General features: G+C 60.7%; 3 protein-coding genes across 8 annotated transcripts in view; 2 read left to right on the forward strand and 1 right to left on the reverse strand.

Moving 5' to 3' along the window:
- LSP1 (lymphocyte specific protein 1) overlaps window positions 1-22330 on the forward strand; it is a 35045-nt gene extending 12715 nt beyond the window's left edge. For 2 of the 5 annotated variants that reach the window (XM_053561897.1, XM_053561896.1), the window contains exons 2-11: window positions 11697-11834; window positions 12799-12963; window positions 14596-14752; window positions 15053-15145; window positions 15351-15394; window positions 15529-15610; window positions 16373-16507; window positions 16834-16911; window positions 17039-17144; window positions 21870-22330. In XM_053561897.1, the coding sequence (XP_053417872.1) occupies window positions 11697-11834; window positions 12799-12963; window positions 14596-14752; window positions 15053-15145; window positions 15351-15394; window positions 15529-15610; window positions 16373-16507; window positions 16834-16911; window positions 17039-17131 (985 nt within the window). In that variant the 3' untranslated portion in view covers window positions 17132-17144; window positions 21870-22330. Of the gene's footprint in view, window positions 1-3191; window positions 3323-11696; window positions 11835-12798; window positions 12964-14595; window positions 14753-15052; window positions 15146-15350; window positions 15395-15528; window positions 15611-16372; window positions 16508-16833; window positions 16912-17038; window positions 17194-17385; window positions 17439-21869 lie in introns of those variants that run through there. The other 3 variants (XR_008374262.1, XM_053561893.1, XM_053561895.1) reach the window with 3 other exon arrangements.
- Window positions 17152-18349, forward strand: LOC128565446 (keratin-associated protein 9-1-like). Of its 2 annotated transcripts, none has more exons than XM_053561899.1 (2): window positions 17152-17668; window positions 17749-18349. In XM_053561899.1, exons 1-2 carry the CDS (start codon window positions 17207-17209, stop codon window positions 18196-18198), a joined length of 912 nt encoding a protein of 303 aa, XP_053417874.1. In that variant the 5' UTR covers window positions 17152-17206; the 3' UTR covers window positions 18199-18349. The 2 variants fall into 2 exon arrangements, with proteins under 2 accessions (XP_053417874.1, XP_053417873.1); XM_053561898.1 differs by having other exon boundaries at window positions 17152-17568; window positions 17629-18349.
- On the reverse strand, window positions 18502-26989 carry PRR33 (proline rich 33). The gene is made up of 2 exons (XM_053561892.1): window positions 26901-26989; window positions 18502-20826 (listed from the first exon to the last, which is right to left on the reverse strand). The coding sequence occupies exon 2, from the start codon at window positions 20815-20817 to the stop codon at window positions 19465-19467; it is 1353 nt and encodes a 450-aa protein (XP_053417867.1). The 5' UTR covers window positions 20818-20826; window positions 26901-26989; the 3' UTR covers window positions 18502-19464.
- Window positions 26990-27320: the final 331 nt, after the last annotated feature.

A 27320-nucleotide genomic window follows, 5' to 3' on the forward strand; every position in this document is an offset into this window, starting at 1 on the left:
CCTGGGGGGTCCTGCTGACCCCTGGGGACCAGCCTGTCACTCCTTGCTTTACAGGTGATGAAACTGGGCATTCATAAGCTGTGGCTCCGGCATGTGGAGCCAGGCAGGGTTCTGGGGAGAGTGCTGGGGCTCAGGCCAGCATGGCACCCTCTCAGCCTCGGTTTCCACTTCTGTAAGGTAGTGGTGTGGAGCCCTGGGGTCCTGATGAGGTCCTGCATGCAGCTCTGAGCCACCGCTCTGCACCATCAGCCACTCACCACCTCCCTCTGAGCCGCCTGCAATGTCCTTCCTTCTCCTCAATGCTTCTAGGCTTTTAGGGCTAAAATGCCAACTCCTCTACGCAGCCTGTCTTGGCTTCTCCCAGCTGGGAGTGCTGTCCTCCCAACACCCTTCCATGGCATGGGGCACTCTGCCAGATCCTGAGCTACTGAAAGGCAGGCCTGGCAGTGCCCAGCATGCCCCATGCACCCACGGCCTGGCACTCAGTGGTGAGACTCGGTGGGAGGAGAGACAGGGACACATGTAGGACTCAGCAGTGTCTGAGGAGCTGATGGCAGCGTTGGGCCCTACCTGCTCCTGTGTGCTGGGTCCCTACACATACAGAGAGATGGTCTTGCGGGTCCTCACCATGTTGTGGCCCCCACTCCTTGGCAGCCTCACCCCACCCAGACCCCCAGGCTTTACATTCATCCCATCCAGCTTGGCACCAGCCTTCCCAGATGCTGCCGGCCAGGGTCCTCCTCTGCAGGGGCCATGTTCTTAGGCCAGACAGACTTCCCTTCCTGGCTCAGCTGGAACGTGTCTTCCCAAGGGACCCTGAAGCTGCTCACTTGAGGCTTTTAAGTGGTGCTGGTGAGCCTGGGGCATGGACCCTGGGCACTCGATCCCAGGCCACAGACCCCTGGGATCTAGTGCCCAGGGTCCATGCCCTGGACTCACCAGCACCACTTAAAAGGGGGAACTGAGGCATAGTAGGAGGAGCCCAGCACCCTGGGGAGTAACAGAAAGAGCCCCTGGCCTGGCTACGTCTGTGTACACCCCCTTGTCACAGGAAGGCCAGGATGGGGCTACAGCACCCATCCAGCTGTGGCTTTGGCTTTGTGACCTGGGTGAGCAAAGGGCACTCCGAGGGTACTGGCAGGTCCCAGAAGCAGGGCTGTGAGCAGGGCCAGGCTTGGTGCCTGCAAGACCTGTGCAGGTGGCAGGTGGGAGGGGCCTGAAGCCAGGGCCAGGGTGACTAGTCAGTGGGGTGAATGGGCCCAACCCTCCGAACCCATGGGAACTCCCCTTGTGGGGGCAAGGCAGGGACAGGCCCTTGCAAAGAATAATGGACATGTTTGTCCAGCCACAGCAGATCTGTGGTGAGGCTCACAGACATGCACGTACCTGCACACTCACACACATGCCCATACGTGTGTCACCACCTTGGACAGTGAAACCCCTGCTGTGTCACTGTCAGTGGTGTCTCTGCAAGCCGAGCAGTTTTGCTTCCCCAGCCTCTGTCCTCACCAGCAGACAGCTCTCTCCCTTGGCCCTGTTTGCTGGATGAGAAAACCAGGATCGGAGAGGTGAAGTGGCATCCCAAGGGTACCCAGCAGAGCACAGTGAGCCTGGGCATGGGGGCTGGGGGCTACCACAGGCAGGGTGCTGTCTTTGTGATGAGCTCTGCAGGGCCATGTTGGTGTGCAACCCAGGGTATACAGGGACCCCAGTTTAAGCTCATTAAAAGCGCTTGCTGCTGTGGCCATGGGAAAATATGCCCTCCCTGCCCGGCTGGTCCTTTTGGCTGAGTCTGGGTGTTAGTCGGGGGCTCAGTCATGCAAGTGCCCTTTCTTCAGGCCCAGGGCTTCAGCCTGGCAGGGTCTGACCCAGGCCTAATACTCTCCATTCCTCTGCACCAAGCTCTGCTCCTCCCATGCCCACCTCCATGCCCCTGGATGATGCCAGATCAGTGTTAGAATGGTCAGGGGACCTGCAGAGGATGGTGGACAGCTCTCGTTCAGAGGTTACCCCAGCCACCTGCTTAACTGGGAGTGCCTCGTAGGCTAGCACAAAGTGAAGTGGCTGGCAGAGGGTCGCCTTGGAAGATGTTCTTATCAGGCCTGAGGAGCCCCTATCCCTCTGGCTGGCTGGGGCCATTCTCAGGCACCCAATTGCCCACAGACAGGATGGCCCCACAGGGCCCAGAGCCTGGCCCTCCCTGGATGGAGCAGGCAGTTACCCTGAGCGGTCTGGCCCAAGAGACCTCTGGGGACCCGGATGTGGCCAGCAGGACAGGGGACAGGGACGGCAGCCTGCTGGGCTGGCCCTGAGGGAGGCTGGGGGAGCAAGTCTTCTAAACCACAGTGTCCAAAGGGGTGTGGCTGCCTCGGCCCATCCAAGACCCAATCCTGAGGGTGGGGCAGCCCCCACCCTGGCAGGGCCCAGAGTCTGGTGGGCGGTGCCGCTCCAAGCCCGGGTGGTCTGTTGGCCAGAGCCCGTCCTGCCCCGGAAGCCCAGCCGAGCCAGCAGCTGGGGTACAGGGTCCAAGTGGCCCAGCCCCCTGGGCAGGGTGTCAGGACTGGAGCCCAGAGGACGGAGGTTCAGGCTCCAGTCCCAGCCGGCAAATCAGCTGGGCAGAGCCTCAAGTGAGCAGCAGCCAGGGTGCCCGGGCACCTGGAGACCTGCGTGCCGGTGCCCTGCCAGGGCCTAGGGGCAACTGGAGGCTCCTGTGTCTCTTGGGATGTCCAGAGGAAGCACAGTCCCCAGGGACACTGCGCCAGGCCCAGAACAGCTCAGCAGAGGTGGGTGGCCAGCGGCTGACCGCAGCAGTCTCCAGTCAGCCCCACTGCAGGCTAAGTTTGTGGGTGAGGAGCACTTGGGTGATCGCTGGTCAGGGTCTGGGCAGTCAGGGGTAGGGTGGACAGCTCCAGCCCCAGTCCCGGGCTCTAAATGGGATCATACCCCGCCTACTGCCTGGTGGGGCCAGGAGTACAACTACCCAGGAGAGTGAGGTGGCTATGAGGGTCTGTTGCTGCTCACAGTTGGCAGTGCTGGTCCTGAGGCCAGCATGTAGCGCCGAGTGTGGAAGTGAAATTGGGGCTGGGCCCAGTGGGGGATGCTGGTGCTGGGTTTGCTGGAGGCCTGGCCTGTGGGGCAGCATGTCTGCCATCAAGGAGGAAGGCAAAGGGGGTGGTGCCAGGTGGAGGTCATACGGACAAAGATGGAAAGTGAGCAGAGAGGAGGGACGCATGGGGGCTTGGCTGCTTCGGGCCAGTCTCAGGTGTGGCCGGATGGGTCCCTCCCATGTGGCAGGCCTGGTGCTGCCCAGGACGGTCCAGAGGTGAGAGAGGTGGGGTAGGGAAAGGGGGCTGAGCAGTGACGAGCAGCCGGGGAAACGGGTACCAGAGGGTAGGACAGGCGAGGAGTGGGCCGCTGCCTGACAGAGGGTGGAATTCTGAGTATGAAGGCAGCCCCGTCGGACCCCGCCCTGGACCCCAGAGGGGGGCAAAGGCTTCCAACCTCTGCTGCTTGAGTCCCTATGGCCGAGTGCAGGGCTCGGGGCAGAACCCTGGCTGTGCCACTTGGAGGGAACTGAGTCCTGACTGCTTGTCTGCCAGGGGGTGGCAAAACAGTGCCGGGGACCAGTGTGCAGACTGAGACGCAGCTGTGTGGTGCTCGCTGCACCCCTGTAAGTGTGGCTGCTGCAGTTAAACTGCTGGGGCAGGTCTACTTGGCTTCAGCTATGGTGACATTTAGAGTGCTGGGTGTCTCCCAAGGTCCCCTGACTTGTGCAGACTCAGGGAGGCACTGGGGGCAGCGCCAGAGACCTCATGTGGAGATGAAGGCAGGGCTGGCTAGGTGATGCCCCCACTGTGTTCCACCCTACAGCCCTGCACCCCAGGACCCACCTCTCCATGAGGGTGCTGGGCATCCCTGAGAGCTTCTGAGGAGAGGCCAGTGGCCATGCAGGGCACCCACCACTCTAAAAGGTGGAAACTTGTGGAGGCTTCAGGCTGAGGGGCCCGGCTGCTAAGAGCTGGAGCCAAGAGCTTTCATCGCAGCATTTTTGTGGGTTGCCAGAGGCACCCCAGGGCAAGGGGCTGGAGTGGGATAGGAGGTCATGTGCCAGGCTGGCTTGGCCACCCTCACATAGCCCAGCTGCAGCTTCTGCCCGGGTGGGCAGCTGAGTCTGAACAGTGCGTGTGCCCTCTGGCAGCGTCTGTGGGCAGAGCTGAGGGCTAGGCCCTCAGGATGCGAAGGATATCTGGGCACAGCCAGCTAGGAAGGAAGAGGAGCCGGATGGCAGAGCCTCAGCTGCCAGAGACCAGTCGCGTGTCCTGGAATGTGCCAAAATCTTGCCTCATGAGCACAGCGAGAGCATTGCCAGGGCAGTCCCAGCCAGCACATGAGCAACAGTGCTCCTGGAGGGCCATCTGGTACCCAGAGAGGTGCAGCCAGGGTGGTGGGAGTGGTCTGTAGGCATCGAGACCCCCGAGCCCAGCCCCAGGAGAGTGGGTGCCGAGTGGTGTGTGTACAGTGGCTCTCCTGTGGTGAGGGATGCTGACCGTGGAGAGCGGGTGTGCGTGTGAAGGATGCTGTCCGTGGAGCGTGGGTGTGTGTGTTGGAGAGGTCTCCCAGGCCACCTTGTGCTTGGCCCAAGCCCTAGCAGAGTGTGCTCAGTGACACGGAGGACAGAGAGAGCTGCATCGGCGATGTGCAGTGAGGACAGGGAGAGGCCAGAGTGGTCCTGTAGGACCCAACGGGCAGGGGAGCAGGCAGGAGGGTGAGGCCCTGACCTCTGACCCCAGGCCACAGCAGGCCGACCATCCTGGGCAGATGGGACAGAGGAGTAGGAGAGCTGCCACTCCACGGTGAGGGCACTGCTGGGCCAAGGCTGACCACGGAGCACAACTTTAGAGGTAGTGGGCTGATGGAGGTGGTGGGCTGGTCAGTGGGGCATCGGGCTCGACACTGGGCCTTGCTCTGAGGGCAGAGGTGGAGGGTCCGTAGCTCAGTATCTAGGGGCCACGGGAAGCCTGGGGCAGAGAGGACTCAGGGAGACTGAGGCTCAGGACCCTGTAGAGCACAGGCCATGGGGTCTCCAGGGCACAGCCACCTTGAGGTCCAGGCTGTCTGCTTGGCATGGTGGGCAGACCCGGTTGGATCCACCCTTCTCGGCACTCAGTCTGGTCACCATGTCTCCTCTCTGGGTGAGGTTGTGTCAGAGCTCCAAGGCCCGCTGCAGCACCAGGCATGTCGTGGGGCCACCAGAATCTCATCTCTCGGGGGGCTGTGTTCCTCTTGAGGGAGGGCCTGGGCCTGGAACTGGGGCTGTGCTTGGCCAGAGAGTAGCCCCAATTAGGGGGGTTGGAGCAGGTTGCAAAGGTTTGGTGGGCAGAGCAGAATTCAAGGGCAGTCCAGATGGACAGACCCCTCCCTGCACACGTCTCCCAGAGGCAGGTGGTGAATAGCATGGGCCATCCAGAGCAGGCTGTGGGGACTCTGCCCGCTGGGCCTGCCCTTTACACCCCCCTTGGCGGTGTCCTCTCTGCTGTCCTCTGAGGGACTTCCCACCAGTCCTTCCCCAGAGAAAGCTCAGAATATTGGCCTCCTTGGGGTCCTTGATTCCTGCCAGGATGGTCCTGGCTTCTTGGCAACTTCTAAGATTCACCTGGGCAGTGGCGCCTGGTGAAATGAAGTGCTGGCCAAAGAAGAAGTGAAGAGGGAGGAGAGGAGGAAGAGGGAAAGGAAAAGAGGGATGAGGGAGAGGAGGAGGGGAAGACGGAGGGGGCGGAGGGAGGGAGGACTGGAGCCAGGTTGTGGTGATGGGATTGTGCTTCAGGCGTCCCTGGTGGGCTGAGGAGGCAGCTGGACCCCACCTGGCTGGCACAGAGGCAAATCAGATTGTCATGGAGGGCAGCAGGGAGCCCAGTCAGAGGTGGGAGGCTGCAATTCTGATGGGGAGGGTTTGCTCCCCTGACACCCATTCCCAGTGGTAAGGCTGCAGGATCAGCCTCAACTTCCTGGGCCTCCACTCTTGGCTGTGGACTGGGCGAGGAGCAGGGGCAGTGGCATGGCCACCAGGGCCTACGCTCGGAGGGATGTTGATGGCTGAGGGCTGGAAGCAGGTAGGGACTGGGCACCAGGAGGGACAGTGGGAGGGAGACGGGCCTTGGCAGAGGGGCCCTGCATCTGTGGGGCTCTCGGCCACTGAGCTCCACACGGGGGATGACAGGACATGGGGTTCTGGGTGGAAACACTGGGGAACCCCCAATAAAAGGCCCCCATGCCTTGCCCCTGAGGGGAGACAAGCAGCGTCGAGAGGAGAGGCCTTGTCTGTCTGAGAGGTGGGGGGTGCCCAGTCGGCACTGTGCCTGTGACGATTCCCGGGCTGCTGTCTGGCCTTCTTACCTCAGAGGGCCTCTCCCACTCAGAGGGCCCAGAGAGGTGCAGTGCCCTGCCTGGGGGACCAGCACAGGGGCTGGTCCCACAGCCCCTCCCTGGGAGCCATCCACAGGACCTCCTGGCCATGAGCCCTGGGTGGTCAGTGGCTCCTGGCACGTAGAGCACACTGCAGGGCTGGGCCCTGCTGGCTTTGGGCTCCCTGGGCTTTGGCTGTGTCCTCCCGTGTGGAGCCCGGCACTGGGTGGGCTGCTGTAGCCGTGGGCCCCCTCCACCTCCAGAATGCAAGGCCAGCTCCATCTGTACCTTTTGCAGCTTCATCTTCTCCATGGGTATGAGGGATGGCAGCTCTGCAGGCAGACAACCCAGGCTGGTGCCCCCTCCTCCAGGGAGGCCTCCCAGATGTGATGTTCCCCATCAGATGCCAAGAAGGACATGGGTGTTGGTTCTGCCCCTGATGTGGCTCGGCCTCCTTCTGGGCACTGTGAAGTCTTCGGGGGCTGTCTCCTAGCAGTTTCAGCCCGGGGGAGCAGGTGCCCAGTTAGAAAGGGCTTCAGCTCTCACCCTGCTGGGGCTGGGCCAGAGGTTCCACCATTGGGAAGGGAGGACAGCCACACCCCTTCCACCACTCAGCCTTCTTCCTTGGGCTGGACTCCCTGGGCTCATGGTCCTCAGGGCCTCCTTGCTGTCTCCTTCTATTTGGTCTCTCCCTTCCCTTGGGGTTCACGTCCACTTGTCATGGGCCCTGCTGTCCCTGTCTTGGCTGGGTGTCATCCTGGGTGACCCCAAAGGTGGCCAGGGTCTCTCCATTGTGGCTCTTGGCTCTGGGTCCCTTTGCACTTCTCCCTCCCTGCTCAAAGCCATCTGTGGCTCCTGGGGCCCCCAAGTCTCCCACTCTGTACACTTGTGATAATCCCAAGACTGCCAAGCATGGGGCATCAGGCCTAGAATGACAGTGAAGAAGTTGCAAAAGCTGCCCCTGCCCCCGTGCACAGCATGGAGCTGCCTGCATCCAAGAGTCTGGCTGATCTGTGGACGGGCACTATGCTCTGGTCCGGCCTCTCCCTGAGATTCACATGTGGTCCGCAGTGGAACTGGGATCAGACCTCAGAAGGCCCCTGAGTAGAGCCACACTGGCCTGGGGAGGCCAGAGGAGCCTCACACTGGGGTGAGGGCTTGGCCTTAGCTCCTCCCTGCTGTGGCCACACCTTCTCCTAGGCACCTCTGACCCTCTTAGGCCACTGCCTTGGGGCTCTAGGAGTCACCCCAGGGCCCACCCCAACTGTCCCTGGGTGGCCTGGGCCCCTCCTCAGCAGCAGTCCCCTTGGGAGTCCCCCTGCACTGCACGCTCACACTCAGTCAGCTCCGTGCCCCCAGACCAAGTCCCATCAGGGCCGTCCATCTCATGCAGGAGGGTCACCTGGGCAAGTCCCAAGCTGCCTGTCCTCCCCTCCAGCACACCTGGCCTAGCGTTCCCTCCTGGAACCCCTGTGTCCAGTGCCCATTTGGGCCCAGGCAGCGCTATCCACTACTGTCTCTGACGCCCTGCAGACTTTCCCCCACCCCAGTCAGCCCCAATACAGCCAGGGCTCCCACTCTTGGAGGGGACCACCCCTATGGGCCTCAGGGACCCCTTCCCTGGGCTCCAGCCACACTGTTCCCATTCCCCCAAGTCTCTGGCTCTTGGGCCTTGCCCGGTCCCAAGTTCAGGATCACCTCCCTACCAACAGCTCATGGCTGACTTTCCTGGACAGTGGGACCAGAGTGTTCCTCAGTGGGGTGTCTGCCTTAGCCACTGGCCTGTGATTACAGGAAAGGTGATTACACCTTCCACCCTCCTGCCCTGCATACTTGGAAAGGTGCTGGGTGGGAGACCCAGCTGCTAGGGATGTTGGGCCAGTGCCAGGTGTGAGGGAGCAGGTTCCGGTGCCCCATCCACCACCCACCACCCACCTGCTGGCTTGGGGCAGTCCCTGTGCTCCCGTTCCCAGCTGCCTCTTTAGGGATGAGTGACAGCCAAGCAACACGGCTCCCTTGGACCCCTCCCTGGACGACCCTGTCCCTGGGCAGGACCCTGTGTTGCACAGCCAAGGGGGCGTTTGCTGGTGGCCGGCACATGTGGTTCCCCTGGGTTGGAGGGGCCAGTTCTGCCCAGCTGCTGCTGCCCGCTCCCTGGGTGTCCCTGGACAGAACCAGGCCTCCACCACAGGGGCCTGCTTTGTGAATGTTGCTTGTGGGTGGGGACACCTCTGGTAGCCAAGCCAAGATGGCCCCTCTCGGGGCTTGTTCCCCTCCACATTCTGTCCCTTCACTCACGGGTTCTGTGGCCACTTGAGGAGCAAACGTATGGACTGCAGGGCAGCTGGGACCAGGGACCTTGGTGGTTGCAGAGAGCCCTCTGGCCTCTGCTCCTGGTGGAGTGACTAGCCCAGCTCCTCAGGCATCCCGACCAGCTCCAACTCTGTGGTGTTCAGTGGATGCATGGTTGGGAAGGGTCCCTGTGGCCTAGAGGGAGGTTCCCCCATGATACCCTGCCTTTGGCCCCACTGCTAAGCCTTTGGGCTCTCCTTGAAACTAGGGGAACAAACCCTCTGCGGCCGGCCTTTGGGTTGGGGACACCAGGTGGGGTGGCCGCACAAACTGCCTGCAGGGGGCAGAGTTGGGACAGGGACCGAGGCCTGACTCCCCTTCTGGAGCTGTCCACGGGGCAGGAGGGGCATGGACAGTTGGGAAGGCTGGGTCCAGCATGAATGTTGACTGGTCCAGCATGAATGTTGCCCAGGGGGCAGGGCTGGGGGATCGTGGAGGAAGGAGGGGACGGGTGTCCTGAGCCAGGGGGCAGTAAGTAGTGGATGTGGCTGGCAGGGGCAGCCCTGATCTCAGGGAGCCCCACTCAGGATGGGAGGCTGCCCAGGGTCTCCGTTGGGGGTGTCTGTGCGCACTGAGCACCTAGGTGGGGACCAGACCTTGAGGTAGAGCCTGGGGCTGTGGGAGGGGGACAGAGAGCCCCTGCCCAGCCCTTGGGCTGAGCCCTGGGCCCCTCAGAGCCAGAACAGACACAGGAAATGGCCTAATTGCATTTGCACAGGAACACCAAATCCCTCACAGCTGCACAGGGCCGGGCGGGGTCGCCAGCGCCAGAGCCCTGACAGCTCAGTCAGAGCGTGCCAAAGGTCTGGGCCTCCGGCTGGGGGCGCCTTTCCCAGGCCAAAGGCCCCCACCTCAACCCAGCAGGGCACCCCCTTTCAGTTCCCAGAACAGAGCCCAGCTGTGGACGGGGCATCCAGAGGGCCGCATTACTCACATCCTGGGGGGGCTCTCATCCTGGGCTGCTCCAGGAGGACACCGCGTGCTCACCCTCACCCCCACCGACCCCAGAACACACTAGCCTCTGGCTGGCAGAAGGTGCGAGATTAGTGAATGCCTGTGGCAGGTGTGGTACCTTGAGAGGTCCTTGGAGCAGGACAGGACCTGCCATTAGTGTTGCTGTTCCCAAGTCTAAGTCTGCATAGGGATGTCTATGGTTCACACCTGAGCACATGTGTGCTCCCTGTGCGTGGAGTGTTGGTGTGTGTGTTGGCGTGGGCCTGTGTGTGGGTCAGGTGTGTATCTGTGGGGCCGGAGTGCACAGTTACCTACTGTTTGCGGGGGCTTGTGTGTCAGGCATGGCCATGCATGGGCCCCGGTAGAGCTGTGGGGGCGGGGGAGACTTGCACAAGTGAGTGTCCCTGTGCCTTCAAAGACACCCTAGGACTTGGTGGAAGTATCTGGAGAGAGCCCCCCGTGAGGCCCTCCAGGACAAAGCCTGAGGAGGAGCTGGGTTCTATCCCAGCCTGCTGTATGCACACGTGGTACACATGTAGCCACATACACGCACAATCACCAATGGGACACATGTAGCCACATACACGCACAGCCTCGGATGGGACATAGGGAGCCACATACATGCACAGTCACCGACGGGACACTGGGAGCCACATACACGCACAGTCACCGATGGGACACATATAGCCACATACACGCACAGTCTCTGACAGGACACAGGGAGTCACATGGCCAGGCTCTCCCTCCACGCATGCCTCCCGGGGCTGCCCAGGAGTGGGCTTGTGGCACCCTCTCTCCACCTGCCCCACCTTGTGGGCCTGTTCGCAGGGCCCTGCACCCAGCCTCTGCCTGCCCAGCGTGCGTGGCCCCACCGACAGCCTGCTGAGGCAGGAAGCCGCGCTTCATCTGCCTGTTGATGGGAGCCAGGTGTGGGGAATTAAGTGGCTTCCTTGGGCTGGGAGTTGAAGGCACTTCTGAGGACGAGGCGGCGGACAGGCTGGGGGTGCGGAGGTGGGGTTTGCGTGGCTGGGGTCCCACGAGGCTGCGGTGGGGGAGCAGGCCTTGAACCCAGGCCTGTGGAAGGGCCTGGCTTTTGTCTGAGAGACTTAGGAGAGACCTGGGGGAGATTAGATCATGTGCTGGCTGTGCGCTGCCTGGTGGGGGACTGGGGCCCAGCAGCGAGTGGACTGCGGGGTCACGAGGCGGACACCGGCTGGGAACAGTTGACACCACAGCCAGGAGACCCCAGCCCTGTGCCTACCATTGGCCTGGGCCCCCTCCCTGGGCCTGGCGTAAAGAAGCACAGAGACCCTGCACCCCTCTTGGGCTGCAGGCTGCTCCTCTGGCTGTCTCCTAGCCCTGGAGTGAAGGTGTCAAGATACTCTGAGGGCAGAAGCCTTCCCGTATCTCAGTTTCCCTCTTTGGAACCCCAGCTGCAAGCCCACAGGGCTTCTCCTCTGCGCAGGGCAAATGATGGGTGGGGGCGCTGATATAGCTACTGCGGTGAGCCCCGCTTTCCCAGCCTTGGCCCTACACAGGGCCACCTCTCCCAGCACACCATGCTCTGGCTAGCTAGGGTTCATCTAGCCATGCTTCTGGCCAAGGACTCTTAGTCTGTGTGGACTCAGGTGCTGTGGCCAGTCCCTCTCTGTACCCATAGCATCCCCTGGCTAGAGCTAAGGCCACAGCAGCTGGAGGGAGGTTGGTGGAAGGGACAGAGGGTTGTGAGTACCATCTTCGGGTTTCTATAGGCTTGTTGGAAGTTGGAGGGGCCTCTACCCCACGTGGTGTCCAGATGCTTCCAGGGCTCTGGGACCTCCACCTGGGCTCTGGTGGGACTGCTTGGCCGGCCTCTATTTTAAAGATGGGTGAACCGAGGTCTGGAGTGGGGCTGTGTGGTCCCAGCAAGGCCTACTTGACAGGAGTAGGGGACAGAGTGGCACCCTATCAGCAGCAGTGTGACTGTCCCTCTGTGTCCCCCACCCCAGGCTTACCACACAGTGGAGTGTGGAGGGTGTGGAGGAGGCCGCGCATGAGCAGTGTCGGCGTGAACGTGACAGGCAGCTACAAGCCCAGGACGAAGATGGAAGTGGCCAGCCCCCGGAGCGGACAGAGCAGGAGACACTGTGAGCACCCAGGGAAGAAGGGGATGCTGGTGGTCAGGCCCTGAGCAGGGGTCTCAGTGTAGGAAGGGGACAATGAGGTTGGTCTGCCCTAACAGGAGCATGGTGGTCAACAGCCCGAGTGACCTCCCTAGCCAGCCCACTGGGGCTCTGCCTCAAGCTCTTGGTCCCTTGCGTGTCCCGGCCCTTGCCTGGACCGACTCTGACCCCAGTTGCACAGCCCTGGCCCCCAAGTCCCCCACCCCAGCTCCCTGCTGCCGGTGACTCACAGCGGCCACGTCCAACTTGGCGGCCACAGCCCAGCTCGCTTCCTCCCTGGGCCCAGGAGGCCTCGCGGCTGGGCTGGGCTGTTTTCCCAATGACGCCCCTTCCTCCTGGCCCTGTTTTGTTCCATTTTCTCCGAGTCAGCAGCTTTGGGTGGAGTGGGGTGCTGCAGCGGTCACAGCCCCTCAGCCAGGTCCTCGGTCACCCTGGGCCTGAGAGCCCTGCCCAGCCCTCGGCCCCAGTTCCTCAATTAGGTTACCCTGCAATGCAGGAGAGCCTGTGAGGATGGGGCTGGGCAGGAGCCTGGGGCCAGAGCCATTGGGGGAATCTCAGACTGATGTGGAAGGCACAGCTCTGTCCTCGGGGAGTCCCAGGCTGAAGGTGGCCCTGCCAGTCAGGAGTCCCAGGCTGATGTGGGAGGCACAACCTTGCCTTCAGGGAGTCCCAGGCTGATGGGGGGAGTCCCAGGCTGGTGGGGGAGGTACAACACTGACCTCAGGGAGCCCAAGGCTGATGGGGAGGCACAGCATTGTTTTGGGGACTCATTTGTCCAAAGGAGAGATAGCCTAGTCTGGAAGAGCCACCTCCGTGGCAGTCAGCATCTCTCACACTTGGGGCCCAGGTCTGAGGGGCGGTGGGCCAGGTATGAGCAGGCTAAGGAGTGCAGAGGAAGGGTCAGCCTGAATCCCCATCTGCTCTTCAGCCTTAGCCTGGAGCACTCAGAGGCCCGTGAACTGGAGGAGGATGAGGGTTTTGGCGACTGGTCCCAGAAGTCAGAACCGCGGCTGCACTGGGGGACTGAGGGGACCCCGAGCAATGGAGAGCCCCCTCTCTGTATGAGTCCTGAGGGCAAGCCGGAGGGGCACAGGCAAGTGAGGGGCTGCTAGGCACACCCAGGATCCTCCCAATGCCCCAGGCTGCACCTTAGTGATGAACTGTGCTCGCCTTCCCACCCAGCCCCTCAAGTGCCGCACAGCTGGAGGGGAAAGGAGGGAGGAAGATCAGGAGACAGCATGGAGCTGGTGGGGGGCTGCGGGGGGGCGGTGAAGAAACTTCATCCCTGGGCTCCATCCAGCCCAGCTGCGGCCGGCCGGGGTGTTGCCACGTCAGCACACAGCTGCAGCCCACTTACGTAATGGAGGCCCCGCGCCCCACCACCCCTTCCTCCCTGGGGGCTGGCCGATCTCCATTCCCACGGAGGGGAGCAGGTATTTCCAGATGTGCATGCCTGAGAGCCAGCCAGATGTGTGGATGTGTGTGCCTGAACCCAGGCGGGTGGGGGTCCAAAGCAGCCCCAAGGCCTGGGGACAGGCGCTGCTCCCACACCTTCCCCCTGCAGGGTCTCAGCTGCTCTCAGGGACCTGCGGCCCTACCCTGTCAGGTTTACGCCTAAGCTTGGGGTTCAGGCCCCTCCACTACCTTGGGTGGGACCAGAGCCTGTTGTGGGCTGTCTGACGGGGGTCATTCCCTGTCCTCCACAGACCCCTGCTGGCCCTGAGCTCTAACCAGGATGTCTCCTATGCCCCTTCTCTATCCAACAGCTGGCTCCTACACCCTGAGAGCCAACTGCCCAGCTGAGGCCCTGCCTGCTGCATGCCACTCCCCTCCCCAGGCCTCGATTTCCCCATCTGCCCTGGGGAGGGCACTCTGTAGTTCTGAGATGGTGCAGTTGCTGTCTGTGTCCGCTCCAGAAGCGTGGCGGCAGATTCCCAACAGCAGGGGGCACTTTGGCTCTTCTGGAGAAACCTGGCAGGGCAGCCTCCCCCACCCCCGCACCTGCCTGGCCGCACAGGCCGAGAGCTCCTGAATGGACCCTCTGTGTGGCTGCTGGCTCGGACCCCAGCCCACCTTGGGCGGGTGGGTCTGGTCTTGGCTGGCACGTACACCAAGGAGCCTGAAATCATGGAAAATGCGAGAATTTCCCATCTTCTTCTCCAGGTTCAGTCCTGCTCAAATGCAGAGCCACACCCGGCCGCCAGCTGGCAGGTTCAGCGTCTCCTGTGGTAGCCCCTCTGCTCAGGGACACAGGCCTGCCCTGGCCTCAGCCCAGCTGACCTGGCCCCTGGCACCCATAGACCTATCTTCCCCTGACCCACTTGCCCCCGCTGTGCCTTGCACAGCAGGCAGGAGCAGGAGGCTGGGCAACTGGGCCCCAGGGTGGTCCCACCAGACTCACAGGGTGGTCCCGGGCAAGCAGACCACCAGGCTGGGCCTATCCAGAAAGCCTGAGGTCTGGGTTCAGCCTCAGCCTGGGTGATTCTCTGTCAGGAGAGGCCTGCCTAGCAGGGACCGGACAGTTTGCCAAGGGGCCTCAGGCCTCAACTCAGAGGCCCAGGGGATGGGCTGGCCCTGGGGATTACTTTCTGCAAGAGGCCTGGTCTCAGTTTGCTCAGCATTCAAGTAGAAGATGGCCTCTGTTTTAAAGTTGGGGAATTGGGACTGGGCTGGAGCCATGCAATCAAGTGACCCTGGGTCAGCTTTGCCCCCTTCCCACCCATAGGCCCTGCCAGCATGCCTGTGGGGGTGACGAAGGTAACGGACCACCCCTGGATGAAGCTCCCCTGGAGGAAGCATGTCTGAGCCAGGAGGAGACTGGCCCACGAGAGACCGGCCAGGACACCCTGGGGATGGCAGAGGCTGGGGACACCACGGAGGAGGTGACACTCCCCTCAGGGTACTTGGGCACACCCAGCACTTGTTGGGCTGTCTGTGCAGCCCTCTGTGGCCTTGTGGGCCTGGCCTGGGGGAACCCTCTGGGCAAGTTCTTCCTAAGTGACTGGGAGACAGGGCCCTTGACCCACCAGTCTTAGCTGAGAGTCCCAGAGATAGAGCCCATTGTTTCTTGGGGACAGAAAGGGCTGGAGGCCCAGGGAGCGACAATGTTTATCTTTGATGCTGGGAGGGGCAGGAGGGTGCAAGCAGGGGCTCCCTGGATCATCTGGCTTCTCTTTTCCTAGCACCAGACATGTCAGCAGCCCAGGACACCCAGCTCCTTGGTCATGGAGGAGACCCCTGAACAGGGCTCACCTCCCCTGAGCCCCACCACCAAGGTGGGTCTGGTTCCAAGGCCTGCCCTCTTTGTCCCTCTTGCGGACTTACAACCCACAGCACAGCCCTACACATGAGCCCAGGAAGATGGGGTGGAGCCCAGCCAGTGTGGGTGCTAGCGAGTCCTGGGCACAGAGGGGCTGGGAGGGGTGGGTGGGAGGAGCTGGGGCCTGTGCTGCCCACGGCTCACATATCTGTCCCTCACAGCTCATCACCAGGACCGAGTCCTTGAGCCGCTCCATAGAGAAGAGGTGTGTGTCTACCTGTCGCCACACGCAGCTTCCTCTAGAGGGGGCTGGAGATGGGGCTGGGAGTGTGGGGCTGGGAGGGGCTGGGCAGGGCTGGCATGTGGGACAGGGCGCCTAACCCTACTCCCACCCTCCAGCAACAGTGTGAAGAAGTCCCAGGCTGCCCTGCCCATTGCCAAGATTGACGAGCGGCTAGAACAGTACACACAGGCTGTGGAGGTAGGAGAGGCTGCCCCTGCTGTGGTCCCTCCCCCACCCATGCACCATCCACCACCCAGTCAATGGCCTTGCATCCAGCCAAGGTCCCTCTGTGTCTCACCTTCCCCCAATTCTGTCCCCTTCAGCCAGCACCCGCCACCCAAACCAGGTTCCCCAACTCTAGCCCTCCTGTGCTCCCCTCTGGTCAATACTTCTCCTCCTGGCCAGTGCCCCTCCACCCTCCCACTACCCCTCCCTCTACCCAACACCCTTCTGTTACCAACCAATACAACTGCATCCGGCCAGTACACCCGCATCTGACCATCACATGACCAGTACACCTGCATCCAGCCAGTACACCCTCATCTGACCATTTCTCGACCAGTAGACCCACATCTGACCATTACCCAACCAGTACACCTGCATCCAGCCAGTATACCCGCATCTGACCATTACCTGACCAGTACACCCTCATCCAGCCAGTACACCCACATATGGCCAGTATTCCATCCAGTCACCACCTCTCTATGCTGTGCCTGGCCCTCCAGTCCCACCTTCTGACCCCCAGGCTGGCAGGTGCCCAGTTGCCTAGGGGCCACCAGCCTCTGTGCTCTTTAGAACAAGGGGGTGTCCCATGCATAGTGGGTGGAGGAAAGTGCATCTATCCAGAGACCCTCACCCTAGCCTGTACTGGGAAATCACACCCAAGCAATACCCAAAGAGAGGAGGGGCTTCTGGTGGGGACGTCCACTATGATGGTGCTGGGACTTTCCTCCTCTGCAGACTGCTGGCCGGACCCCCAAGCTAGCCCGCCAGACCTCCATTGAGCTTCCCAGCATGGCGGTGGCCAGTACCAAGAGTCGGTGGGAAACGGGAGAGGTGCAGGCTCAGTCTGCGGCCAAGACCGCCTCCTGCAAGGTAGGACCCCTTCCAGGCAAGGCTGTGCTGGGCTGAGTCCCCTTGGTGAGGCAAGTGTGGGGCTGTCCACTAATACCCAACTAGTACACCCCCATCTGACCATTACCCAACCAGTACACCTGTACACCTGAAGTGCACACAGACAGGACAATGGGCACCTGATGGGGCAAGTCTTGCTGGCTGAGCAAAGGGGGTGTTCCTTCTTCTCCCTGCACTGCCTGTTCTGCAGGGATCAGCATGCAGAGATGAGGCGCACGGGCCGTGGCTGGGCCAGGTGGGACCAGTCAGGGATCTGAGGCTGGGGCTTGTCTTTCTTCCGTCCACAGGATATTGTAGCTGGAGACATGAGCAAGAAAAGCCTCTGGGAGCAAAAGGGAGGCTCCAAAACCTCGTCAACGGTTAAGGTAGAGTCTGAGTGTGGTTGGTGAGAGGTGAAGAGGAGCTGTCTGTTGGACATCAGGGAGGGCTTCCTGGAGGCAGTGCCCTCTCCCTTCTGCCACTGTGATCTTAATTCTCAATGTCCTTCCCCAGCAGAGCACCGCATCTGGGAAGAGGTACAAGTTTGTGGCCACTGGACATGGGAAGTATGAGAAGGTGCTAGTGGATGGGGGCTCAGTGCCCTAAGTCCCCCATCTTGGTAAGTCCAGGGAAACCACCAGAGGAGGATGCTGCAGGCAGCATGCCACGCTGTGTGCATGGATGTCACGCTGTGTGCATGGACATCACTCTGTGCAGCATGCCACACTGTGTGCATGGATGTCACGCTGTGTGCAGCACACCATGCTGTGTGCATGGACATCACTCTGTGCAGCACGCCACACTGTGTGCATGGATGTCACGCTGTGTGCAGCACGCCACACTGTGTGCATGGACGTTATGCTGTGTGCATGGACATCACTCTGTGCAGCATGCCACACTGTGTGCATGGATGTCATGCTGTGTGCATGGACATCACTCTGTGCAGCACGCCACACTGTGTGCATGGATGTCACGCTGTGTGTAGCACGCCATGCTGTGTGCATGGATGTCATGCTGTGTGCATGGACATCACGCTGTGTGCATGGACGTCACACTGTGTGCATGGACATCACACTGTGTGCATGGACATCATGCTGTGTGCGGCACACAACACTGTGTGCATGGACATCACACTGTGTGCATGTACGTCACGATGTGTGCATGGACATCACGCTGTGTGCATGGACATCACGCTGTGTGCATGGACATCATGCTGTGTGCAGCACACCACACTGTGTGCATGGACGTCACACTGTGTGCATGGACATCACACTGTGTGCATGGACATCATGCTGTGTGCAGCACACCACACTGTGTGCATGGACATCACACTGTGTGCATGGACGTCACGCTGTGTGCATGGACATCACACTGTGTGCATGGACGTCACGCTGTGTGCAGCACACCACACTGTGTGCATGGACGTCACGCTATGTGCAGCACACCACACTGTGTGCATGGACGTCACGCTATGTGCAGCACGCCATGCTGTGTGCATGGACGTCATGCTGTGTGCATGGATGTGCCTTTCTGGGAAGGTGGCAGTGTGCACAGAGCCTGCTTGTCCCTGTCGCAGGCTGCGGGGGTGGGCCTTGAGCCGGCCAAAACCCAGAGTTGGCTTAGTCTCCCAACCCCATGCAGACCAGGCCACCCTCGTCTTCTACCAGATGTAAATTCCCTGTCAGCTTCACCAGAATCAGCCTGGCTCAGCTTCTGCCCCACCAGGGCAGTGCAAGGCTCCCTCTGGGACTCCTACCAAGTCCCACCCAGGTGCATTAGGGAAGCGAGGGTAGCAGGCTCCGTGTTGAAGGAAGTGGGTAGGTGCAGCCCCTGGGCTCCTCACCCATCAGTGGGCTGAGAGTCTGTCTGTAAAGGGGCCAGGACTTGGGTCTCACCTCCTATTGTGGCCAAGGGCTGCTTGGGCTTTCTGCCACCCTCCTTACCCCTTGGAGAAGACAGAGAGGTGACACCCCTGCCATGGTTAGACACGCATTTATTAGTGGCCTGGCCCCAGGCTCCTTGTACAGCACCCATTAACTACTGGGGGGGGGGGTGTCAGTCAGCCCTACCAACTGCTTCTTTCCCCTTCTGAACCCTGAATGCTGAATCCTGAATAGCTGTGGTAGGAGGCCTTCCCTGGACCTGTGTCCTGTCCCCATGGCTGACTGCAGTCTGGGGGCTATTCAGGTTCCCCTACTCAGGCTCGGCTGGGCTGTTCTCCCAGCCCAGGGTTGAGCATGCCCTGCTTACCCTTGTCTGAGCCTGGGCAGTGGCTGGGCCTAGCTGGGCCTGGCTCTTCCCATCAGTGAGCCTCTCAGGCCCTGCCCCCAGCCTGGGTGGGGGCAACAGAGGTGAGCAGTGAGAGGGGTCTCAGCCTAGCCTCCTGCCTGCCACAGAGCACCCACACTTGTGCCAATGGCCCCAGGCCTGGGTCTTCCCCCTGCAGCCCTGGCCTGGGGTCTGTCCCCATGCTCAGGAAGCACAGGAGCCAAACTGCAGACATATCTGCAGTGTCCGTGGGCAGCACAAGCACCCCCACTTCCCACAGAAGCAGAATTCTGGCCCTAGATCCTCAAAAGCAGATAGGGCAGGGCAGGGCAGGGCCTGGCCCGGGGCTCTGGGGATCCCACCCTGTGCCTCATCACAGACTATTGAACCCTCCATCTTACCAAGTTTCTCCCCATAAGGCCCACCTTAAACCATAATACAGACCCCTCCACATGAACGGCCCCCAAGAGCTTCCTGCCGGCCCACCACTCCAGTTTGTCCTTCCTGCTTCATCCATTGGAACTTTCTTTCCTGACCTCGCTCTGCACCCCAGCTCACCCTTCCCAGCCTGCCCTGGCACCTCATGCCTCCATCTGCCCACTCCCCAGCTAAAGCCTCGGCCGCCCTCCAATCCGCCCCATGGTCCTGGGCCTGGGGTCATTCTAGCCCCTTCACTGGAGCCTCCAGCCGGCCGCCGTCCGGTTGAAGTTCTTGGGTCGGGGGTTTAGCTCCAGGAGGGCGTGGGACATGGTGGGGGGCCGGGCCGCCTTCTGCAGCTTCCGGGCATTGAAGCGAGGCTGGCACAAAAATGGCAGGCGGCCAAGGCCAGCCAAGCTGTGCTCCTGGTTTCTGGGGCCTGCCGGGAGGCCGTGAGACTCAACCACTGACATGCGGTACAGCACTGCATCCCACATCCTGGAAGCCCGGGACGCGGGGGGCTGCAGGGCTGCGGGGGTGGGTGCCTCCCACTTTGCGAGCTCTGGGCTCTGTCTCGGCCCTGGGCAGGGGTGCTCCTCTGCCTCCTCCATCAGCTGCTTCTTGAGGCGCATCCAGCCACTGAGCCGGGGCTTGGGTGTGACTGTGGGGATGGGGCCCGGGTGGGGACCTGTGGGTAGGGCAGGGGATGAGGCCTTCGGGGGGCTGGAGACCTGCTCTTCCTCAGCGGTAGGGACATCTGTGGGGGGCTTTTCCACATGCTCAGCCTCGGGGGCCATGGAGACCAGGCTGTGGGGCGAGGGTCCCTGAGAGCGGCGGGTAGGGGCCACAGGAACTATCACCCTGGTGCTAACCTCTCTGGGAGCTGAGCCCTGGAAGTCAGGTGGTGGCCTTGGTGCTGGGGGCTCCTCAGGGTGGGGACTGGCAGCCTGGACCCCAACAGGCAATGGGCGGATGTGAGCTACTGGGGCCAGGGGCTGGGCCCTGGCAGGGCACAGGGCTGCGTCTCGGTACCAGCTGCTGGGCCCCTCTTCTGGAGCCATCCGGGGGGGCTCAGAGGTCTCAGTATGTGGGGACGGTGCCATGTGGATGTGCTCCTGAGTGACATGGGTGCTTCCCATCGCTGGTGCTGAGACAGGGACAAAGCCCCTGGGGGGCCGGGAAGGTTCTGGGGCTGTGAGTTGGGGCTCTGTGGCCTTGAAGTGAGTGGCCAGAATCCTTCTCTGGGTGGGGCCAAGGGAGAAGGTGGACTTCTGCAGGGGGGATGCCACGTGGTGGATGACAGTATGTGGGGTATGTGGAGAGTGGGGTAGGGCAGCCACTGCACAGGGGATCTCTGCAGGGCATGGGGCTGTGATCTCCTGGTCATGGCTGGCCTCACTCACAGGGGATAGGGAGGTGCGGAAGGCCCCAGGTGGGGCGAGGGGCCCAGTCCCCTTTGCCTTCTTCCAGGCTGCCTTCCTCAGAAGTTTCTGCAGACGTAGATTGTCCTTCCCAGGCTTGGGTAGCAGGGGTGGTGGGGGCCCAAGTGGTCCCTGGAGTCTTGGGCCATCTGCCATGGAGGACATCGATACAGCTGAGATGAGCATCCCTGTGCCCTGGGGACAGAGGCAGGGCAGTCAGGCCAGCCCACCCCTCCCCGTGAATGGAGCCTGTTGTCTCTCACGGTATGAGGAGGACCTAGGCCTGGGATGTGGGAGCCTGATCACAGAGCTCGGCTTCCTGACCCCTGGTTCTGAGTTAGGGTGTGTCGGCAAGCCTATGGATGGTGTTACACCATCACCTGGGTACAGAAACAAAGCCACAGAGGCCCGAGGCTACTTGGTGGGTGACCAGGGCAGGGACCTGCCTCCAGGGCTGTGTCCCGACACCACCCTGCACAGAGCAGTGTGCGGGATGGGGCCAGAGACCCCGAGAGCTCCATGTGGGAGTTGTGCGCCTGGCCGACTGCTGGCCGCCTCTGGAGCAGGAAGAGCATTCTGCCCACAGACACGTGAGGGGCGCCGTGCTGTCGCCAGCCTGACCACAGGCGCGTCTGCTATGAGCCAGCGGTGAGGGGTGGCGGCCAGCAGGCTCAGGAAGGCTGAGGCTGCATCATCAGAGGTAGATTGGCCGGAAGGTGGGAGCAATTTTCGCTGAGCTATGCTGAATGGGATATTCCCGCAGACCTCCTGGCTAGGGTGGTCCCAGCCAAGCCGCCCGCCCTGGTTTCTGGGCGCCACGTGTTTGCAAGGACATTGACAAATGGCATCTGGGCCGAGCCAGAGGCTGTCTGGTTTTGGGGGAGGAGGCCAGGGGGCTGCCAAGGCAAGAGCGATATGCCTGGGGAGCGGCCAGCAGGAATCTGCCCGGGGCTCACTCTCAGCTGCTGGCTGCCTCTGCGGGGCAGGGGCTGCAGGAGCAGCAGGAACCCCAGATCTAGCTCCAGGGGCTGCCAGGCTGGGACCAGGCAGGCAGCATTCCCTCCACCTGGAGGCAGATCTTGAGCCAGAGCCTCCTAGGTACAAGCACCCACACTGGGAAGCAGAGGATGGAGGAGGGAGCCTTCTGTGGTGCTGAGCGAGTGTGGGCAGGGAGGCCACCAGAGTGAGGCCCCTCCTGGACCCCAGCCTCACCCCCCAAACGTCACACTGTGTTTCAGGCTTCCCATCCATGTTCCTAGGGGAGATTCCAGCCAGATACTCACCCCCAGCCCTGGCCAAGAAGTCGCTTCCTGTCACCATCCTGGGCCACCCTCACAGCTTTGACACCCCTACCACAACTCCTGCTTCTGGACCCTCCAGCCTCTCTCCCCTCCCACTCTTTGACCCCAGCTCTGTCTCTGACTTCTTAGGGGAGGAAAGAGACTCCTGATCATTGGCCAAAGTGACTGTCTCCTAGAGAGGCCAAGAGCTCTCAGGGAAGACAGGAGAGCAAGATGCCACCTGATCTGTGCAGAGAGGGCTGGTCACCCAGCCAGATCCAAGAAGTACCTGCAGGGTGACCTCCAGGCCAAAAGCCAAGATACCTGTGCTGGATGCTCAGGACTCTGTGTCCCTCCTACCCCTGCTTGCGCCACTGCTCTCTCCATGTCGTGCAATAAAGCTCCTCATGTCCCCATGCGCTGGCTCACCATGCTTACTGAGGTGGGTACAAGGGAGCAGGGCTGGCTGGGAGACATGGCCCCTATACCATGTGGTGTTCTCTGGCCTCTGGGTTCAGGCATTCTGCCTAGCCCTGTGGTCTTCCAAAGTGATAGGGAGCAAAATATGAGGTCTATGGTGGCCTAAGTTGGTGCCAGTACACTAAGGTGGGGTCCAGCCTTCCTTTTCCAGAATGCCTATGACATTTCTCTCTTGACTGGTTGGATGGTGGATGGATAAATGAATAGACGAATGTGTGGTAGATGGACGATGGATGGATTGATGGATGGTTGGTGGATGAGTGGATGGATGGATGGAAGGCCCAATACAAACCTGTGCTGTATGTGCCTGCTGAGCACAAAACTCACCTCAGGGTCATCATCCATCACAGCACCTAAATGGTGGTCAATGAAGGGTTTGATGAATGAACAGATGTATGGAGGGAAGGGTGGATGGAGGATGGGTGGATAGGTGGGGGGGTGGACAGATGGATGAACAAATGGTGGATGGTGGATTGGTGGATGGATGATGGATGGATGGATGAATGGGTGGGGAGTGGATGGCAAGATAATGGATGGGTGGTGAATGGATGGTGGATGGATGGATGGGTGGGTGGTGGACAGCTAGATGGTGGCTGAATAGTGAATGGGTGGTGGATGGATGAACGGATGGATGGGTGGGTGGTGGACAGCTAGATGGTAGATGAGTAGTGGATGGGTGATGTATGAATGGATGGTGGATAGATGGATGGGTGGTGGAAAGCTAGATGGTAGATGAGTAGTGGATGGGTGGTGGACAGTTAGATGGTGGATGAGTAGTAGATGGGTGGTGGATTGGTGGATGGATGGATGGTGGATGGATGGATGGACGGGTGGGTGGTGGACAGCTAGATGGTGGATGAGTAGTGAATGGGTGGTGGATGGATTATGGATGAATGGATGGATGGATGGATGGGTGGTGGACAGCTAGATGGTGGATGAGTAGTGGATGGATGGTGGATGGATGGACGGGTGGGTGGTGGACAGCTAGGTGGTGGATGAGTAGTGAATGGATGGTGGATGGATGGATGGGTGGTGGACAGCTAGATGGTGGATGAGTAGTGGATGGATGGTGGATGGATGGATGGGTGGGTGGTGGACAGGTAGATGGTGGATGAGTAGTGAATGGGTGGTGGATGGATGGTGGATGGATGGATGCATGGGTCATGGATGGCTAGATGGTGGATGAATAGTGGATGGATGGTGGATGGATGGTGGATGGATGGATGCTTGGGTGATGGACAGCTAGATGGTGGACGAGTAGTGGATGGGTGGTGGATGGGTTGGTGGATGGATGGACTGGTGGGTGGTGGACGGCTAGATGTTGGATGAGTAGTGAATGGGTGGTGGATGGATGGATGGGTGGTGGACAGCTAGATGGTGGATGAGTAGTGGATGGATGGTAGATGGGTGTTGGATGGATGGTGGATGGATGGGCGGGTGGGTGGTGGACAGCTAGATGGTGGATGAGTAGTGGATAGATGGTGGATGGATGGATGCTTGGGTGGTGGACAGTTAGATGGTGGATGAGTAGTGGATGGGTGGTGGATGGGTTGGTGGATGGATGGACGGGTGGGTGGTGGATGGCTAGGTGGTGGATGAGTAGTGAACGGGTGGTGGATGGATGGATGGGTAGTGGACAGCTAGATGGTGGATGAGTAGTGGATGGGTGGTGGATGGATGAACGGATGGATGGATGCATGGGTGGTGGACGGGTAGGTGGTGAATGAGTAGTGGATGGATGGCGGATGGATGAATGCATGGGTGGTGGATGGCTAGATGGTGGATGAGTAGTGGATGGATGGTGGATGGATAGATGTGTGGGTGGTGGACAGCTAGATGATGGATGAGTAGTGGATGGGTGGTGGATGGTTGGTGGATGGATGGATGCGTGGGTGGTGGCTGGGTAGGTGGTGGATGAGTAGTGGATGGGCAGTGGATGGATGGTGGATGGATGGACGAGTGGGTGGTGGACAGCTAGATGGTGGGTGAGTAGTGGATGGATGGATGCATGGGTGGTGGACAGCTAGATGGTGAATGAGTAGTGGATGGATGGTGGATGGATGGACGGATGGATGGGTGGGTGGTGGATGGGTAGGTGGTGGATGAGTAGTGGATGGATGGTGGATGGGTGGTGGATGGATGGTGGATGGATGGATGCTTGGGTGGTGGACAGCTAGATGGTGAATGAGTAGTGGATGGATGGTGGATGGATAGATGCATGGGTGGTGGATGGATAGATGCATGGGTGGTGGATGGCTAGATGGTGGATGAGTAGTGGATGGATGGTGGATGGATAGATGTGTGGGTGGTGGACAGCTAGATGGTGGATGAGTAGTGGATGGGTGGTGGATGGATGGGTGGGTGGTGGATGGGTAGATGGTGGATGAGTAGTGGATGGATGGTGAATGGGTGGTGGATGGATGGTCGATGGATGGATGCTTGGGTAGTGGCTGGCTAGATGGTGGATGAGTATTGGATGGATAGTGGTTGGATGGTGGATGGATGGGTGGGTGGTGGCTGGCTAGATGGTGGATGAGTAGTGGATGGATGGTGAATGGGTGGTGGATGGATGGTGGATGGATGGATGCTTGGGTGGTGGCTGGCTAGATGGTGGATGAGTATTGGATGGATGGAGGATGGGTTGTGGATGGATGGTGGATGGATGGATGGATAGATGGATAATAATGGGTGGATAAACGGATGGTTGATAGATTGATGGGTAGATGGCTGATGGATGAATGTATGGGAGACAAGTGAATAGATGGATGGTTAGATGAATGATGGTGGAAAATAGGGAGTGAGGAAGGGAGGAAAGGGAGAATTAAAGGAGGAAAAAATGTAATACACGTATATATGAGATGGATGCATAAGAATGACCAGACTGGTAGGTGGGTGAAGGGACTGGTGTGTAACATGGGAATAGACGGATGTCTTCCCTGGCCTTCATTCCTCCCCTGGGCCAACAACACTTGGGCTCATGCTCAGCCCTGTGCCCTGGTCTGGGGAGCCCCTTTGAGGAGCAGGACCCCCACTGACCTCTGATGTTCCTGGCCTTGCTATTCCCCTGGTTGCTCAGAGCCTCTATCTTCTGAAGGCTCTGTGGTCACTCTCTGCCTGTCTCGCACACCCGGACAGCTCAGAAAGACTAAGCCTGCACAGAGAGTAGGCTCCACAGCCCTGGCCAGCAGTTCCTACCATTGCCAGCCTGGCCCACCTTTATGGCTTTGACACCCTCCCCACCCACTCCTGCTCCTGGACCCTCCGGCCTCTCTCCCCTCCCACTCTCTGACCCCAGCTCTGCCTCTGACCTCCTGGGGGAGAAAAGAGACTCCTGATCACTGGCCAAGGGCTTCTCCAAGAGAGGCCAAGAACCTCTCATCCGGTTTGCCCACAGCCTGGTCCCCAAGAGAGCATGAGGGCCATGCCCTGCCCAGCTGGAGATCCTCTCTCAGGTGACGGGGGCTCCCTCCCTTCCCACTAGTCTGGATGAGAAAATAACCAGGGGGAGCTGGCCAAGCAGGCAGAATACTAGGTACCCAGCACTGGGCCCAGAGTGGTTGGCACCAAGGGCCGAGAGGCAGCCAGCATTCCCCAACCCTTGGCCCCTTGTTATATCCTCAGGCCTCTTGGCTCAGCCTTGGGGATGAGAACCCAGGGTCTGTCTCTCTGAGAACTGCTCAGCCTCAGCCTTGGTGTTTCTGTTGTGGCCTATACCCCATGGCCACAAGTGTCCCCACACCCCCATTGCTCCGAGTCTGGAGGTCAGGCTCTGTCTGCTGCACAGTCAAAGGGGCTTCTGCCCAAGAGACCCTGGCCAGGGGTGGCAATCCTGCCCCTCTGCCACCCTGCTTGCCTAGAGCTCGCCTGCCCCCAGCTGATGCTCCCCTACAGGTCCCCGCATAGGGAACACCCCTTAATATCTGCAGAACACATTGACAAATCGGCGGCCAGGAGGAGCACCCAGGCATTGGGGGTGGCAGCTGCCTGTGTTTAGAGCCACTCAGTCCCGAAGTGCTGTGTCAGCTGCTCCTGTCCTGGGCCTGGCAGTGCTGGAGACAGTGGCTAGGCCCACTGGCCACAGGCTGTCACCAGCTCGGGTGCCCGGGTCAGCTCAGGGCATGCTGGAGAGGCTCTAGGTCCCTTGGGCTCCACCAACCATGCACATTACAGGCTGGGACCTTGATGGAGGGGGCCCTGACCACCCCGACATCTTGGGGGTCCTTCATGAATTCCCCTGGAGCAAAGACATTTGGAGGCCAGGCCCTTCTCCATGGTCCCCTCCCTCTACCTGGTTCAGCTCAGCATTGGGGATATTCAGATGCCCCTCCCGCTGCCCTGGGCTGGGGCCCTGCGGTGAGTCCTCAGACCTCTTGGGGGTGCGAATAACCCCCCACCCCTGTCCCTTGCGTCTACTCTGAGTCTTCAGCCCCCTCCTGCCCCTGTCCCTGCCTGCCTTCTCTCTTTCCACTCAACCCTGGCTAGGCCAGGTGGTATCAGGGCATGGGGTACCTGCTGCCGACCCTTGGTGGCCAGCTGATGATGCCTGCTCCGTGCTGTCCTGCTGTGCCTTGGGCTTGGTGTACTGAGGGGAAGTCGCTGACACCAGAAATAAGAACTGCCCCGTCTCTCTGACCTCAGCCAACTCACAGGAGTGTACCTGGCACAGGCTGGGGCCCACTGAGCTGAGCAGGCCGCCACTCTCCCCTGCTGGCCAAGCAGAGCCACTGCAGGGCCCACAGGTGCCCACATGTAGGCATGGCCCCCAGGGACTCCCAGGCTGGGCAGGGCTCTCCAGGCCAAGCTGCCCCCAGTGTGCAGCAATGTGTGTGCCCACAAATAGCAGCAAAGGATGGGGCTCTGCCTGGGGCCCTCAGGAGCCCTCTCAGGTTTCCTTGCTGAGGTGGTTCTGCAGGTGACCCCAACACGCAG

The sequence above is a fragment of the Nycticebus coucang genome, chromosome 14 (assembly GCF_027406575.1).
Source record: "Nycticebus coucang isolate mNycCou1 chromosome 14, mNycCou1.pri, whole genome shotgun sequence".
Lineage (NCBI taxonomy): Eukaryota > Metazoa > Chordata > Mammalia > Primates > Lorisidae > Nycticebus > Nycticebus coucang.

Coding starts and splice junctions, on each gene's coding strand:
- LOC128565446 (XM_053561898.1), top strand. CDS start 17,173: ATGCTGCAGGCAGCATGCCACGCTGTGTGCATGGATGTCACGCTGTGT. Junction 17,569..17,628: donor TGGACATCACGCTGTGTGCA/TGGACGTCACAC, acceptor ATGCTGTGTGCG/GCACACAACACTGTGTGCAT.
- PRR33 (XM_053561892.1), bottom strand. CDS start 20,817: ATGCTCATCTCAGCTGTATCGATGTCCTCCATGGCAGATGGCCCAAGA.